Source organism: Varanus komodoensis, unplaced genomic scaffold (genome assembly GCF_004798865.1).
Source record: "Varanus komodoensis strain SLA01 unplaced genomic scaffold, ASM479886v1 scaffold41, whole genome shotgun sequence".
NCBI classification, from domain to species: Eukaryota; Metazoa; Chordata; class Lepidosauria; order Squamata; family Varanidae; genus Varanus; species Varanus komodoensis.
The window spans coordinates 4,815,563-4,831,401 of record NW_025335954.1 but is presented as its reverse complement, the minus strand read 5'-3'; the positions used below and the strand labels follow the sequence as shown (position 1 = coordinate 4,831,401).

The window sequence follows — 15,839 nt, the reverse complement described above, 5'->3', positions numbered from 1 at the left end:
TGCGGTCACGGGAGTGGGAGTATGTGGGTGTAGACCAAGAGGCCATGGTTACCCTCTCCAAGAGTGACAGGGAAGAAGCTTTCCCAGAATGTGCTCACACTGTGTGGATATTCTCCCCTGCCCAAATCTTGTATGGTGGTGGTGGTGTTTCTTCCCCAGGACCCTGTTGATCTCATACCATTCCCCCCACCCCAGCATTGCAGCTCTCCTCCTTCCTGTGATTCAGTGCAAATACGTGCCACAGCCATCCACCCTGGCGATAGGTTGTTGGTCCCCTTCATAGGGTTGTTGGCCCCATAGGATGTTGGCCCTCATAGAATCATAGAATAGAAGAGTTGGAATGGGCCAAGAAGGCCATCTGGTCCAACCCCTGCTGTTGCAGGTGACCGGTTTACACCATCCCACTCCCCGCATCCTTCCCCTTTGGCGCTTCCTTCGGTATCCTGGGGGACCCACAGCAGGAGCAACTTACCAAGATTGCAAGCCTTTTTGTCCCTTTCCCCCCAAAGATCAAAAAATCCAGCAGACAGCAGGCCTGCACAATCTCCATTTTGGCAGCCACTGACAGCCCCTTCAAATGGTACTTTGGAGGGGCTTTCATGGGCCAGTTACCTTTTTTACTTATTACTTTTGCACAGGAGATGTGCAACTTCAGCTCATTTTTTTAAAAAAGGAAAAAATGGGCACAAGTGTGCAGTTGCCTGAGTGCAGACCTTGGGGCCTTCAGCTGGCAATGTCAGGGGGTACCTCCCATCAATGCAGCAGGGATCACTCCTGCCCGTCGATCCAAAGAGGGTCCACTAGTCAAGAGGGAAGCTCTTAAAGGATAGCAAAGGCACAGGTGATGCTTGCTCACAGCAAAGATGTGGTGGGATTTATACATCCTTTACAGTGACATCTACATTTTTATTTTTGGCATTGTTGTTGTTGTTGAAGTCCTGATAGTCCTCTGGGTAGCTGACATTTTGCAGCTTTCCCTGATGCTCCACCTGCTCAGGCAGGAAAATGCAAAAGTGCATCCCACTCCCTTTTCTGGGGAAAAGGAGCAGCAGATCCAGGGTGGTGATGGGCTGGCAGTTTATCAGAAATGGCTTGGTGGAATGCCTGCTTTACAGGCCTTTTCTAAACAAAAATAGACATGGTTCATCTCAGAGTGTTTCTGTGCAAGGGCTCTCTATTTCCAGGGGAATTGGCCAGAATGCCGTAGTGGGAAGTATCCATGTTCTTTGAACTTCACAACCCCACCATGACTGTAATTGAAGCCTCCTCTATAAAGCAACCACTGGATCCAGTCACGTGTTCCGATTGGTTTTTTTTTTTTTTTTGGTTTTGTCTAGTGTTTTACAGAAAATATTCAAGAGCGTGTTATTAGAGCTCAGCTAGGGTCACAGGGGCTTTTGCTGAGTGTGATTGCTGGGAAAGCAAGACAGAGTGCAGTTGAGAAAATGAATGTATGTTTTATACGGATGTTTGTAAACTGATCTGAGCACACACCCTGTTGCCACATGCGACACATTCTTGGTCCACAAGAACCTGAGGACCGGAGAAGCACGTGGCCCTGAAGCCAGTCATGCACAGCCTCACAGGCCTTTGCGCTTTACCACAGAAGCTTGACAAAACTGCCATCAGAGCTGCCAGGAGGACTGTCCTGCATGGTTGGGTCTGCCCCCACACAGGTGGTTTTCAACCCTCTCCCCACAGCTTTTTGATCTGGAGGCCAGACGCCAGCAGCGAGTCGAGCAGCTGGCCGCCATGATCCAAGCAGCCTTCCGGGCATGGAAATGCCGCAAGCGCTATCAACAGATGCGCCAGAGCCAGATCCTCATCTCTGCCTGGTTCCGGGGCGGTATGGTAAGAAGTGGGCAGTGGCAGGCAGATGCTTGCACGGGCCTGGGCACTTCTTGACTAGGCAAGCTTTGTGGCTCTCTGTGTTTTTACTTAACTGTCCGTGGCAGAGCAGCTTAAGTGTTAAATTAACATGCACTCCTGAGCAATAGGGCTAGACCCACCTCTTAGGGCTTGCTCAGTGCAGAGAGGGCTGCTGATCCTCACCATTTTGGCACCAATCGAAGGGGGAGTGTCAACTTTGCAGGGGCAGAGGGACAAATTATGAGAAAAGCAAGGCTGGTGGGGAAGGCTTAAACCATCCCTACTTGTGCACTGGGGTCCCAGTGCAGATCAGGGACCCCCACACACACTAAGGTAGGGGTAGGAAACTTAGGGCCTGTGGGCATAAATGCCCCATTGAATACTTTTTTGGGGACCCACCAAGGTAGTATCCCCCTCCCACTTTTTAATTAATTAATTTTCTTACTAGCAGCTAGGATTATTGGGAAATTCTGGATTTCTGTTGGGTGTTGAAAACTGTAGTTCCACCAAGATAATTGTTTAGTATGTTGGGACTCCACCTCTGCCTTGCACTGAGCTACCAAAGAAGGTTACTAGTTCTTCACCATGCTTCCTAAGGCAGCCATTTTGTGGTGGGGCCCAAGACACTTTCTCAAGTTCCCAAATGGCCCAAGATGTTTGCCTACCCCTGCACCAAGGTAAATAAAACATTAAGAATCAGCTACTCATGACACATTTAATGGAGGGTATATTTTAGCTCTCAGTTGTTCAGTCCTTTTTTACCCCCAAGTACCAAAGGCGTATCTACACCACAGACTGCTACTGGTTTAACAGTTATTCTTTCTTCTCAGGGACCTCTGACCAGGAGAGGCCCCAGTAATTCCTAATAGAAGTTCTGAGCAACTCCATCAAACTATGATTTCCAGGATTCTTCAGATGAAGCCGTAACAGTTAAACCAGTATAAAACAAGATAGGTCTGCAATGCAAATTACCTCTGAGGCTTAACTGCTCCTACATATTTTCGAGGCTTTGGTGTCTCCTTTAGAAAGAAGATTCCCTGAGGGAAACAGCATCTTACTCCTAACATAACCTTGGGAATAGATGGGACTTTCATCAGGATAAAACCAGGCAAATACTGCAAAACTGTAGCATGTACACACAAGTCTTCTGTCTACTCTTTTGTAAGACACAAAGGAGGCCTTTTCTGTCCATGGTCTGCCTCTTTACTAAGGTGAACATGTTATTTTGCAGCAAAAGAAGAAATACACAAAGATGAAAGCATCAGCGGTTCGTATCCAGGCCAATGTCCGAGGTTGGAAGGTGAGAGGCATGAAACCAGGAAGCAAAATTTAGGCCAGGTCTATACATACCTGAGGGGTCAGATCAGATCAGGGGTGGAGAACCTTTGTCCTGTGGAGGTTCTTTGTTCAGCCTGCCATCTTCTCACCTGCATGAACACATGCTCAAGGCCTGCCTCATGGGAGTTTCTCTAGCACATGGCGGTGTCTCTCTAGCACATTTTTTGTGGGCCAAGCTATGAGAAACCTCTTATCCATTGGAAAACAAAGAGCTTTCCAGTGCTGCACTACAGAAAAGGGGTGGATTTTCCCAGCTCAGTGCTACAGAAAGGATTGCCAAGCTGGGAAACGGATGATGTCAAGAGTCATGGGGTTGGGGGCTTTGGTCAGATGGAGCTCCCAGCTGAGGAGCCCTGCGTGTGGTCCCATCTGACAAGAGGCTGTCCCAGGAGCCATTCAGGGCCCCTGGAGCTGGATACCTCCTGCATTAAATAATTGAAATAAAAAACTAGTTTAAACAAGTATGCTTTCTAATGACTCTCACTGATGTGGTATATCCTGGGGGATCCCAGTATAACTCCCATAGACAGTATGCATGGCACCTGCCAGTTCCCACGCCCCTCCTGATATTTTAAAGTTTTTCAAAATTTTGTTGATAATGAGAGGCATGGAGGCATGCTGCAAAATAAAGCACAGAACCTGGCTGTGTTATGTGTGCTCATCAGGCTTTTGCTTTCTGTGGCAAAAGCGCTAGAGCAGAAAACTGTGGGTTTAGAAAAGTCATTTGTGCTTTGGCAATTTGTGCCTTGAACTTTAGTTTTTGGGCAAGCTACTTTTCTTTTAGCTTTACCATTTTGCCTTCTGGAAAACTGGTGCCAAAGTGGCTGGCCATGACCAACATGGCAGCCGTTTTGTGAGAGAACCCAAAATATCCCCCAAAATATCCAAATGTGCCCACCAGCACAAAAAGGTGGTACCCTGGGGATATTCAGCCACCAATTTATGTGATGCCATCTGCTAAGATATGCACTTTTCAAAGCCTCAGAATATGTGTTCACTCAACTGCATTTAGTTTAGGAGTGAATAAATGGGACTAAGACACTACGTGTGAACAGATGAGCATGAACGGATGGCTGTTGCCTGGATTTGCCTCACCTGTGCATCAAACGGCAACCTAGATTTGCTGCTCTGCGGTCTCTGCAGTGGTGGTGTTAGTAATGAGTGAGCAACAGAATTATTCTTCCTCAGCAAGCCTGCCCTATCTTTTGCCCATTCCATGGATACCGGATTGAGGCTAATGGGGTTATTATGCTAAATATAAAATGCAGTGGGGACCTTTTTTTTCTGGCTATGCAGGAAATCCCTCCAGGAATGGAGTCACTTGTAGGCTTGCAATGACATTTATTGTCCTTAGGATCCTGGCAATGCCCCTCTGCACCAGTAAAGTTGTGCTGGCTTAATCTCTGCCCTGGCGCAGCCTTGCAGAAGTGGGCGGCACAGAATGAGGGTGGGGGCAAAGAACAGGGCTGAGCTGGCAGCTTAAGCTCTTTTGAGGCCTCAGAAAATATGCGTGTGTGCAAACATGGTAGCTGAAATCAGTCAAGAGTCAGCCATTGCCATCCAACCTCCTACTATGCCAGAGAGAAACAGGATAGACTTAGGGCTCCAGCTGCATGACTCAGATATTCATAAACTGCCAGTGCTAAGGAGTGTAGGTGGCACACATCACCTCTTCCTAAAAAGATGCCAGTAGCGTTTTTCTCCTTTTTGTTCTGGGACCTGCTTTCTGCTTGCTTTCTCCTGAGCGCATGCATTTCTGGGTGCATTCAGATGAACACTGAATAAGTGTCACATTGCAAGGCCCTCTCCCACTGGAGGATGCATGAGGGAAAGCACTCCTGCCTGTGCAATGGTGGCATGCCATCATTGCAGAGCAGATGTAAAAAACCAAGATGGGATGGGCTGTCAACCAATTATTTCTGAGTGAATGAATCATCAGTCTTTTAACGTGACCCGTTGTACTTAAATAAAATTGCATATTGCAAAAACACCCTCAACGGGTGTATTTTGAGACACCAAAGAGGCGTACAATCACAGAATTTAATAAATAAAACTTTCCACATTGGGGGAAGGTAAAGGCCAGCTCTGATCACTTCTTTTGTCATCCCCCATTAGAATAACAGCACAGAACCAAAATGGGCTCAAAATAAAATAAAGGTGTGCCCTGTCTCAGCCTCACAGGTGCCAATTTGCTCTTGTTGATTAAAATTGCTCCTCTGGTTCGTCAATTTAAAACTTGAATTGATTGCTTGATTGATCACTTCAAATCTTGTCCCGCAATGTCAGGGGTGGGTGACTACTGGCTTTCTAGCCTCTTGGCCTACAAAATGCTCCCTCACCATTGGCCGTGCCAGTTAAGGCTGATGGGAAGGGCAGGTCAACAGGCGGCCCACCCTTGCATCTGGGGGTTCTGTGGTTCTAATGCATTTCCATGGTTTTGCTCTGCTTCTCTTTTCCTCTGAAAAGTTTCTCTGGTGTTTTCTCTATCCCTTCCCTTCCTCTTCAGTCTCGTAGGCTCCTACGGGAGCTGAAGGAGCAGAGACGCCGCACTCAGGCTGCCACTGTCATTTCTGCTTACTGGAAAGGTTATCAGGTAACAAATACTACTCCAGACGCCATGTACATCTCTCCCACTGGTGCTGCCTCAGTTGCCTGCTGTCCACATTCATCCATAAATCAGTCTTTGTCATCTCCATCAGTATAATTTCTCTGGAATGTTGAGAGAATGTACCCGGAACTGAGGCCAAAGCAGGAATCTTGCAGTGGCATCTGTCCCGGATCTTGAGAGGCGGTTTCCTTGTCAGGCCCAGGCTGCTCTGCTTTTATGGCAGAAAACAGCAGGAATTGTGTGAATTGAAAACTAACAAGTCCAGTTTCCACAAACCAACCATCTGCCCAATAATCACTGCTTGTGATGTTGTGAAAAAACAATACAGACTGATAGAATAAATTTCAGGTGCATTGAGAGATGATAAATGTACAAAGACCCTTCAGCTTAAACATACATGTACCACCTTTCCTCTTACCTTTCACTTGAATTTCAGTGATACCTCAGCCTTCCCCCACTTGGTCCCCCCACATTTGTTCAGCTGCAGTTCCCGGCATCACCAACCAAAATGACCCAGCAAAACTGGCTGGGGAAGGCTGCAGTACCTATTATTCTATTATGATCTAGTCTGTTCTGTTACATATCGATTATTGTCTTAGCCACTGTGGAAAAACAGCTGGATGTGTCCTGCTTGCCCCTTCCTGCCTTCTTATCCCTTTAGCCTAGAGCGTCCTTCAGCCTCCTCTCCAGAGTCTGAACCCTGTTTGAAATTGAACAGTGGAGAGGGGAAGAGAGATAATGTTCTCCCTTTCTCAAGAATAGAAGCAAAGGGTGTACTAACAGCAACAAACTGATATTGTTTGGACTACAGTGCTGCCATGCCATTCCCCAAGTGCTATTGGAGTTGCGATTCAGTCAGGGTGCTGATCTTTTCCTGCTATTGGTCTCTTTGCATTGTGCCACCGGGCAGCAAGGATTAAGATATAGATGCAAAATCTGGAACAGAAATTCAGTATGTCTCACCAGAGTGGAGAAGGCTGTGACCAGGTGAACTGTATTCCCTGCTCTTGGTCTGCCTTGCAGGTGCTCACCCAGGACTCTTAGAGTGACCAGCCCTTCAGAGGTTGCCTTTAAAAAGTGCACATCACCACCCCAGTGGGAATGTCCATTAACATTCATTTCAGTTCGTGGCACAGATTTCTCCAAGCAGAAGCCTGGAAGCATCTTATTCTCTTCAGAGGATTTGGCTACTTCAACTGGAAGCCTCATGGCGTGTAGCAAGATAGCTTTAATATCTTCTGTTAATCTAATCTTCTGTTAATCTGTTAATCTAAGGCTAATCACACCCAAAAACTTCACTGTCAGTAGCATCCAGAATTAGAGTTCAGTGTTCTTTTGTTTGGCTGTATGCTAGCAGGCTCTAGAACTGAAGTTACAGTAAGAGGCTATCCCTTAATTGATCCCAAGCATTAGGTAAGGAAAGCCTGGTGGAAAGTGGAGCCATACAGCCATGTATACGGACCTTTACATCAGGCTTTTACATCAGCTTTCCCCAGCCTGGCACCCTCTAGATGTGCTGGACTGCAGCTCCCATCATCCTCAGCCAGCATGGCCATGGAGAGCACAGTGAATCAGACAGGATTGAACAAAAGGAACCAACCGTCCATCCCAAGAGAGAAGAGCTTCCAGTGTTTCTGTATGTCACTCAGGTTATAGAATGTTGCTAAGCATGATTTGTTTTTTTGGTCCTCTCACAGACACGAAAAGAATACCAGAAGTGTTTCCGCTCTGGGGCCTCAAAGTGCATCACCAATTTTATCTACTTCAGTCTGGTAAGTTTCTCCCTGCACAGTTTTGAGATGGAAAAAGTATAGCTAGAAGAAAGAAAGAGCTTTTAAGCCTTTGAATCAGGGTGTATGATGGATGTCAGGGGTGGTAACTTATCCCCTGTGAGGGGATACTGTCCCCAGTCCACATGACTTACAGAAATACAGCTCAATAAATATAAATATAAAATACCTCTATCAACAGAGGTATGGCAAGGCAATGGGAAGACTGGCTGGCCTGGGAAAGAGTCCTGTTTAAAACTCTAGAGAGCCAATGCCACTCAATAGGTAGACTGGGGGAGCGGGGGGGGGGGGGCAATTTGTGGCTCTCCAGATGGTTTGGGCTATGGCTCCCTCAACCCTTGGTAGCATTTTATGGGTGCTTCCAGGTGAAACTCCTTTTGTGCCATCACCCTGCCTCATTCACAGAATTTCACAAGGGCTCCTTTTGATATAACCTAACACTTTTTCTCCCACTCTGGTTGGTGTAACTCTCTGGGTGGCTTTCACCTTCCTTGCCCCCATTTCGTTCCATAAACTGTGAAAGAGAAAAGAATGGAATAGCTGTACAAAGGATTTTGATTGGTTACACTAGGAACCCTCTGTCTGGAAACCCCTGACATCTTTTGCACTGAGCTCCAGCTGGTGGATAATGGGGTTCTAGTTAAAAATAACAAAGATTTCATAAGTCTGTCCCCACATAACTTCTGGAATAGAGAATGGGGTCTTTTGCCAAATGCAGTGTCTACTTTAAATACTGTGACTACTTTCAGTGTCACTGCTTTCTGCATTTAATTCCCTTCCCACCTGTTTGCAATTCCCCCCTATGTATGCACTCTGCATCTTCTTGAAAATCTATATCTAGTTGAAATGGCTGCTGCCATGCCTCATTTTGGGAATAGAATGCATGGAGGCCTCTGATTTTGGAGACTTACATGTGTAGAGGATGGGGTGGGGGTGGGACAAAGGACATGCACCATAAGACTTTTAAGGTACCTCAAAACACTGTCATGTTTGCCATTAGAAAGCAAACTAAGATTGACTGATACTGCAATTATTCAAGTATCTTTACTTTTTTTACCCTTTTTTCCCCCCATCAAGCCCTTTCCCATTCTCCTGGGGTAAGGAATGTTGGAGTAAAGTGACAATATTTGTGATAAGGACAAGAGTAACTCTTGTAACTACCAGCAGTTCCAATGCATAGTGTATCCATTCCAGATTTCAGTCTGAATGTCTAAAGAACAATCTATGGTGCTGAACCTAGCTTGGTTAGAGAGAACCCCAAAATATCACAGGGCTTTTGCTTTTAGAACAGGATGAACAACTTTATATAGGCTTGAGAGTCATGCTATTTTTCAGACTGGACTGTGGGTCATCAAATAGGTTGCGCATCATTAAAAAGTTTCTGATTTGCATAAGATTTATGCAATATGATTTATATGTGCTAATGGATATAGATGTTTGCATGTGAGGAAATAATTGCTGCAATCTAAATACAAGCACAGCATATCACACCATAATGGGGAAGACTGTGACCAGGTGACCTGTGCAGCCTGCTGAGTCTGCTACCCAGGTGTTCACTGGGATGGGCCACTACAAGCTCCCTCCCGACTCTCTGGCCTCATGGTTCTTTAAACCAGACTTGAACAGTGAAACCCTCCCAAGAGAGGATGCTTTCAACCAGAGAACTGTCTTCTGTGAAGAAGGAAGCATGGCCATCCTTGCTATGGATTTTGTCACATAATCTAATCCTCTTGTATGTCATCAGGCTCCGTAACAGAGCTGACAACACCTAGCAGGATGAGGGAACATGATCTGTATGCTATAATGCAAGATGCTAGAAAGAACTCATTATAGATCTTTCAGTGAAGAAGGAGCCACAGCTGTCTATTGTAAATGCAGTGCATCATCACAACATAATCTATAAGTGACCTTCTTGGATGTCTGAGTATTTCTGCTTTCTGTCTTATAGTTGAAGAAATATTTTTTGAGCCTGAAAAGCAATCTCCCTTCTATGAGAGTGACTGACCAGAGCTGGCCTCCTGTCCCATACAAGTTTCTTGCAGAAACAGATAAAGAGCTGAAGAAGATTTTCCACCACTGGAGGGTTAGAGTTGGATCCTTGCTCATTTCCTCTATTATCCTTCCTGACCTATCTGGGAGTCTTAGAGGCAGGGCTGCCTATGTATGTTGGGTTTCCAGAATTAAATGTGGAATTAAATTAAATGTGTTTGAATACTGGTGGGGGCCTCCAATAAATTGTGATAGGATGGACCAGCTGGAGCAAAAGAAGGGAGGAGATTCTCGATGCTTCCATTTGCCTACTGACTTCCTTACGTTCAGTGGGCCACCTCCATCACTTTTCACCATTGGGATGCATCATGGCCACATTCATGGCTGCCACTCCCACTGCCCTCAGCACCATGGATAGCATACGGGCTGCAGCAGAGTTGCCCTGCAAGCCCAGTCAAGATTCAAAAAGGCTGGGCTAGTGTGAAAAGGAAGCAGGATTACAGCTGAAAAGAGTATGGCTTGGCAGGTCCATTCACCATTTGGTGATCAAGGTGGGCCCAGGATGAGCCAAGTCATATTTCAAATATCATTGGGTGATTCGTGTTGGAGGTGTTTGTAGGACCTCCAGACATCCACCTGGGCTAGATCTGGCTGTCTGGCTTGCTGGGGCCAGACCCCCTCGAATACCTTGCAAATGAAAACCAGCCTGTGACCTTCTAGATGTGGTCAGGCCTATCTGGCCCTCTAGCTTTGTGATCCAGCTGCAAAAATCAGAGCTGGCCCTACCATTAGGCAGAGTGAGGTGGCCACCTAAGGCAGCTGATTTGGAATATCATGAAATGCATTATTGGTGCAGTTTTACTGCCAGAGGCCAGGAGGGCCATTTGTCAGATTTTTTCCTGCCTCAGGTACGGGTGGATGGGCTGGCACTGTTAGCTGTCTCCTCTCAAACGCCAGAACGCCTCGGCCAGCCTTGGGCTCCAGGACTGGCCCCTCCTCTTGCCCTCTAAGCAAGAAGGCAGGATCATGACCTGGCTTGCCAGACTCAGTTGCCAGGGCTCTTCTGAGAGCCCTTCATCCAGTAGCGCCCGAGTGGGCTGCATGTCAAATGAACTGAGCCATCGACTCTGGAGGATGTCGACTCAAAGCCACTGTGACACTGTTGCCTGCGGTTCCGAGCGTCTCCCAGGCATCTCTTCTGGCCTGCATGCCTGATTTTGTTTTGTTTCTCTCTGCCACGCGACACACATACTGGCCCCTTTCCTGGTACAGTGTAAGAAATATCGGGATCAGCTGCCACCCCAGAAAAAAGAAGCCTTACAGGACAAGCTCTGTGCTAGCGAACTTTTCAAGGGCAAGAAAAGTTTGTACCCCGTGAGGTGAGTGCAAAGGTTGGAGGTGACACCCTCCCGGACAACCGGTCAGGATCGGTGCAGGTTGCAATCCATGTTTTGTGCCTTCCAGCATCCCACAGCCTTTCCGAGCAGACTACTTGGGTCTGAAGGATAATGCCAAATACCGGAAGCTCCAGCAGGCCGCCGTCAGTGGAAAGCTGGTGATGGCCGACAGATTGAAGAAAGTGAACCGAGGTAACGGAAAGGTAAAAAACCTCTCACTATCCCCATCTGCCCCCCCCCTTCCAAACAGAGAGGGCTCGAAACAAGAGCAGGGCTTGATGTATGGGTGACTTTTCCCTTTTCATTCCTGTGAGAAAATGTAAATTGCTGTTCTTGAGAATGGAGCATTCTGAGGGGACGGCCCATGGGTGTCAGAACAGGGATTTCAAGAGAAAAAAGCTTAAGAGGGGAAATAGCTGCAGTGAGCACAGAAACGCTTGCAATAGGGAGGGGGGAAAGCTGGGCCAGCTTCCCCCACGTGCTGCTTGCGTGCACCGCGAGTGGCTGCCACCCACAGTCCCCTGGGAGCTGCTTGGCAAGGGCAGAGAGCGTCTTCTGCTGTTCTTGCCAAGCAACTGGCCACAATGGGGTCCGTCACCTGGGGCTGGATGACACAACAGTCCACTGTGGATGCAAGACCCTGTCACTGGGGCAGCTTGTGGGCACCCAAACAAACCACTTGGGGGAATCAGCCCAGGTTTATTTATTTATTTTATTTATTTATTGCATTTATATACCACCCCAACAGCCCAGAGGGCTCTCTGGGTGCCCAAGTACAATATCCAGTCCTAAACTAAATAAATTGGCCACACCATGACTGAGTATAAAATGACATGGTTAAAATGAATTAAATGAATAACTATACAATTAAAATTAATTAGCTTTAAAATATTGGTCAAATAAAAAGGTCTTGACCTGGTTCCGAAAAGCACATAAATGACGGTGCCAGGCGGACCTCTCTGGGGAGCACATTCCACAGTTGGGGCGCCACCGCAGAGATGGCCCTCCTCCGAGTACTCTGTCTCCTGACCTCTTTCAAAGAGGGTTCCCGGAGGAGGGCCTCTGCTGCCGATCTCAGGGGGTGGGAGGGCATATAGGAAAAAAGGCATTCCTTTAGGTATCCTGGTCCCAAGCCATTTAGGGCTTTATAGGTCATAACCAGCACTTTAAATTGGGTCCGGACTTCAATGGGAAGCCAATGGAGCTGATAGAGGACTGCAGTTATGTGAGAATAACGGTTTGCACAGCATGAGTGTGTTACCATGTCATGTGAACCCAGACGCTGACACATGCAACTGGTGGCACATTTCCTTGAGCACAGTGCACAATAATTCTGTGCATAATTTATTCTGGAGTTCTTTACAAAAAGGCATTCTAGCATATCCTAAAAAGAACTCATTCTCTGAGTGCAGAGGCCAACATAGCCTGAACGTCAGCATCCCACGAAGCGGTTCTTAAGGACCAAAGAAAGCAGTGCCTTGCTTCTAGCTTCAATATGTCCCAAATACAATGTTACAAGCCACGGTAGCCAAAAAAAAAAGGGTCTCCCTGTTCAGAGGCAGCATGCTGTGAAATCCCGGGGACTGTGTGGCGACAAGCAATTGGAAAATATTCTGCTTGGAAGAGCTACAAGGTGCTCATGGTGGCAATGTGACTTACTCGCATGAGGGCTGTTCTAATGTTCTTCCTATGGGACAGTCAGGAAGGCAGCTGTCTTTCCCTTTTTTCCCTGTTCCAGACACACAGCCTTGCTTTCCTGCTCACCAAGAGCCACATCATCCTCTCGGATGACAAGGCTGATCAGGCCAAAAGAGTGATCACCCTGAGCGACATCGACAGTGTCTCCCTGAGCCGCTATTCAGATGGGTTTTTCGTCCTGCATATCAAAGAGGTACCCGACAAGTGGGGAGAACTTTGCCAGGGGCACCACCTATGACCAGACTGGGTGGGGAAGGGCAGCTTGCAGGAAGCATCCCAGAAAATTAGAGCATCTCAGTTCAGAAGGTTACAGGCACCCCCACTGGATTGCATTCTGAGCAGGGGCGGCCTCTTCACCAGGCAGAGGGAGGCAACCATCTCAGGCAGCAGATGCTGCAGGATGGCCACGGCAAATGCCTCTCCCCCCACCCCACATCACCAGTTCCTCCTGAGCTGCTGTCCCTCCGCTTCCTTAGGTCAGAGACCACACAGCCTCTTAAGCTCGTCTGCTCTCCTCTGGCTCAGAGGAGGGATATTTTCCATCATCAGCACAGAAATAAGATTCGTGTGCCTGCCCTGCAAGCTTCAATAGAATGGAGAGGGTGTGATCCTCTTGGTCTGGGAGAACAAAGGAGGATCGGAAAGAATTTGCACTTGCATTCCCCACTTGCCTGTGTACACAGCTGTTGGGCTTCAGGTCTTGTGCCCCTTATTGGGCATGACTGGGCCGGTTTTCAGCTGTGTGCAGAGGTAACAGACCTTATCAGGCAGCATAAGCATGTCTTTTGGAGCAGCCCCCATCAGCCCCAGCCAGCATGGCCAATGGTCAGGAATCTTGGGAGTTGCTGTCCAAAATATCTAGCAGGCACCAAGCTGATAAAAGACTGGGCAAGCAAATAAGTTGTTTAGTGGTTAGCTGAGACTGAGCAACAGTCAAAAAGCATCACGCAAGTGCCTGAAACAGGTTGCTGCTTCTCTTCCATGGTGGGCATGTCATGAGCGGAGCTGGCTGGAGCCGGGGGTTAGACTAGATGACCCGGGAGACCCCTTCTGACTCGCTCTATTTCTATGTTTCTATGTTTCCTCTGGCAGTCTTCCACAGCGGGCACCAAAGGGGACTTCCTGTTTCTCAGCGACCACCTGATTGAACTGGTCACTCGGCTCCATCAGACCGTGCTGGAGGTTACCAAGCAAAAACTGAAGCTCCAAGTGACTGACGAGTAAGGGCAAAGTGGGAAAGGCTGGAGGGAGGGAGGAGAGAGTCTGGGTCAAGCACTGGGGCCTTTCTTTGGATGTTTTTCTTTCTCAGGACTGTTGCCCTCCTTTCCTTTTGTTAATTGAAAAGCTATGGAAAATGGTTCAGGCAGGGAAGGAAAGGGATGCACAGAGGGCTAAAGCCAGTCCTCACCAACTAATCCACCTGTGAATTTACCCGATTTGGAATGTGCGCTGGTTATGTACAGCAGGAATGGACTGAAGGTAGCTGCAGATTTGCTGCCTGGGCAATTTGCAGTATCTCGCAAAGCAATTCTGACTCCCAGCTTTTTAACAAGAGCAGCAACAAGATAATTCCCCATTAAACAGGTGCAGGGTTGGGACTCGAGCTGAGCAATTCACTCCCAAGTCTGACTCAGGTCAAATCAGCAACTTGACTCAGGCTCGACTTGGGAGCAGTGAGTGAGTGACTCAACTTAACTTGTGATTTCCGAGCCTGAGTCACTCCAGAGCGTACTGTGAGGCAGAATATCCTGGAAGGCAGGCATGAACACAGCAGAGGCAGTGGGAGGGAGGGAGTTTCAAGGGGGCAGGGGCAAGGGGATGGGCAGGTTTGAAATGAGACTTGACTTGAAAATTTCTTGCAATGACTCAAGACTTGATTGGACTTGAAAGGCAAAACTTGAGACTTGGAGTAAAGGACACGTGCAGGATGTTTAATAACAAAATAATACAGCTCAAGTCCCCAGCTGCCTCTGTGGTAAAAGGACTGCAAATAAGCTTCACTAATAGACCAGCCATGTGAGACTAAGCAAGACGGCAAAGTTCACCCCAAAGTTCAGTGGCAAGCACAGTGGTAAGTTCTCAGCAAAACTTGAACAAAAGTTGTGACGTCATGGACAAGCTGTTGCAAGATTACAGCCTCTGTAAATTATTTCTGTTTTGTTGATGCAAATTGCAGAAGTTTAGATAGTACAAGCCTGAGGGTAAGTTGTTATCCTCTCTGGGTAAGTTGCTAGAGCCAGGATGGATCTCTTATTCCCTTAGCCTTGCCTTTTCTTTTCTTTTGCCTCCTACAGGTTTTCAGTGAGGTTTAAACAAAGCAAGATCACAGTCAATGTGATGGCAAGAGCTGGGGAGCAGGGCACGGCGCCCACCTGCCGGAAGAAGGGCAGCCACAGAATGGAGCTCTTGGTCCACTGAGGCAAATCTGGGCACAAGATCATTGCTTGTCCAGAGGCAGCTGCACTGGGACCCCGGAGCTGGAGGATTTGGCCCACCTCTCACTTCAGTCCTGCTTAGCCTCTGCTCCCGCCAGAGTCCTTTCCTCAGGGACAGCCACACACACTCCGAAACCGATCAACACGTGCCAGTTTTTCCTTCTGCTGAAGACAGAAAAGTGTCTGCATTATTACAGACATCCTCCGAAATGGCCTTTCTGCTGTAGAAACTTTAAGCCTTCATTGGGAAATGTGCAGAAAGAGTTAATAAAGCAGCCAACTGAAATGAAATGCCTTGCCTGCTTCATTCAAAGCCTCTTATGCATACGTAATTTCCTCACATGAGAAGCAATCTCAAAAGTATGTCCTCTCCTGAAGGCTGTGGCCTTCAGGGGCTCCACTTAGAGTGAGTCGCACTGACCTGGTACACACCACACAAATGACCCACTATGATTTAATTTACCCACGGGGGCTGCCATGTTGCACCAGGCCCCTGTGGGCATCACTTTTGCTTGAAGCCTGGCTTGCAGTGCTGTGCAAGCTCAAGGTGGCAGGGTTTCTTTAAAGGTAAGGCAATCCATGGCTTATTTCAGTTATTTGGAGGTCCCCTAGTCCTCAAACAACCTCTGCTGGTTGAATTTGTACAACCTGCCAGACCTCCAGCATTCCAGAAGAGGAGGTTAGCCCTCAGGAGGCTGTTATGCAACTTTCTCCC

At 47.6% G+C, this 15,839-nt stretch overlaps 1 protein-coding gene across 1 annotated transcript in view; it reads left to right on the top strand.

Moving 5' to 3' along the window:
• LOC123029836 (unconventional myosin-Ia-like) overlaps window positions 1–15,107 on the top strand; it is a 42,171-nt gene extending 27,064 nt beyond the window's left edge. The window contains exons 19-27 of the mRNA XM_044443177.1: window positions 1,702–1,851; window positions 3,101–3,169; window positions 7,513–7,587; window positions 9,554–9,688; window positions 10,867–10,973; window positions 11,059–11,194; window positions 12,730–12,882; window positions 13,782–13,909; window positions 14,984–15,107. Of these exons, the coding sequence (XP_044299112.1) occupies window positions 1,702–1,851; window positions 3,101–3,169; window positions 7,513–7,587; window positions 9,554–9,688; window positions 10,867–10,973; window positions 11,059–11,194; window positions 12,730–12,882; window positions 13,782–13,909; window positions 14,984–15,107 (1,077 nt within the window). The remainder of the gene's footprint in view (window positions 1–1,701; window positions 1,852–3,100; window positions 3,170–7,512; window positions 7,588–9,553; window positions 9,689–10,866; window positions 10,974–11,058; window positions 11,195–12,729; window positions 12,883–13,781; window positions 13,910–14,983) is intronic.
• Window positions 15,108–15,839: the final 732 nt, after the last annotated feature.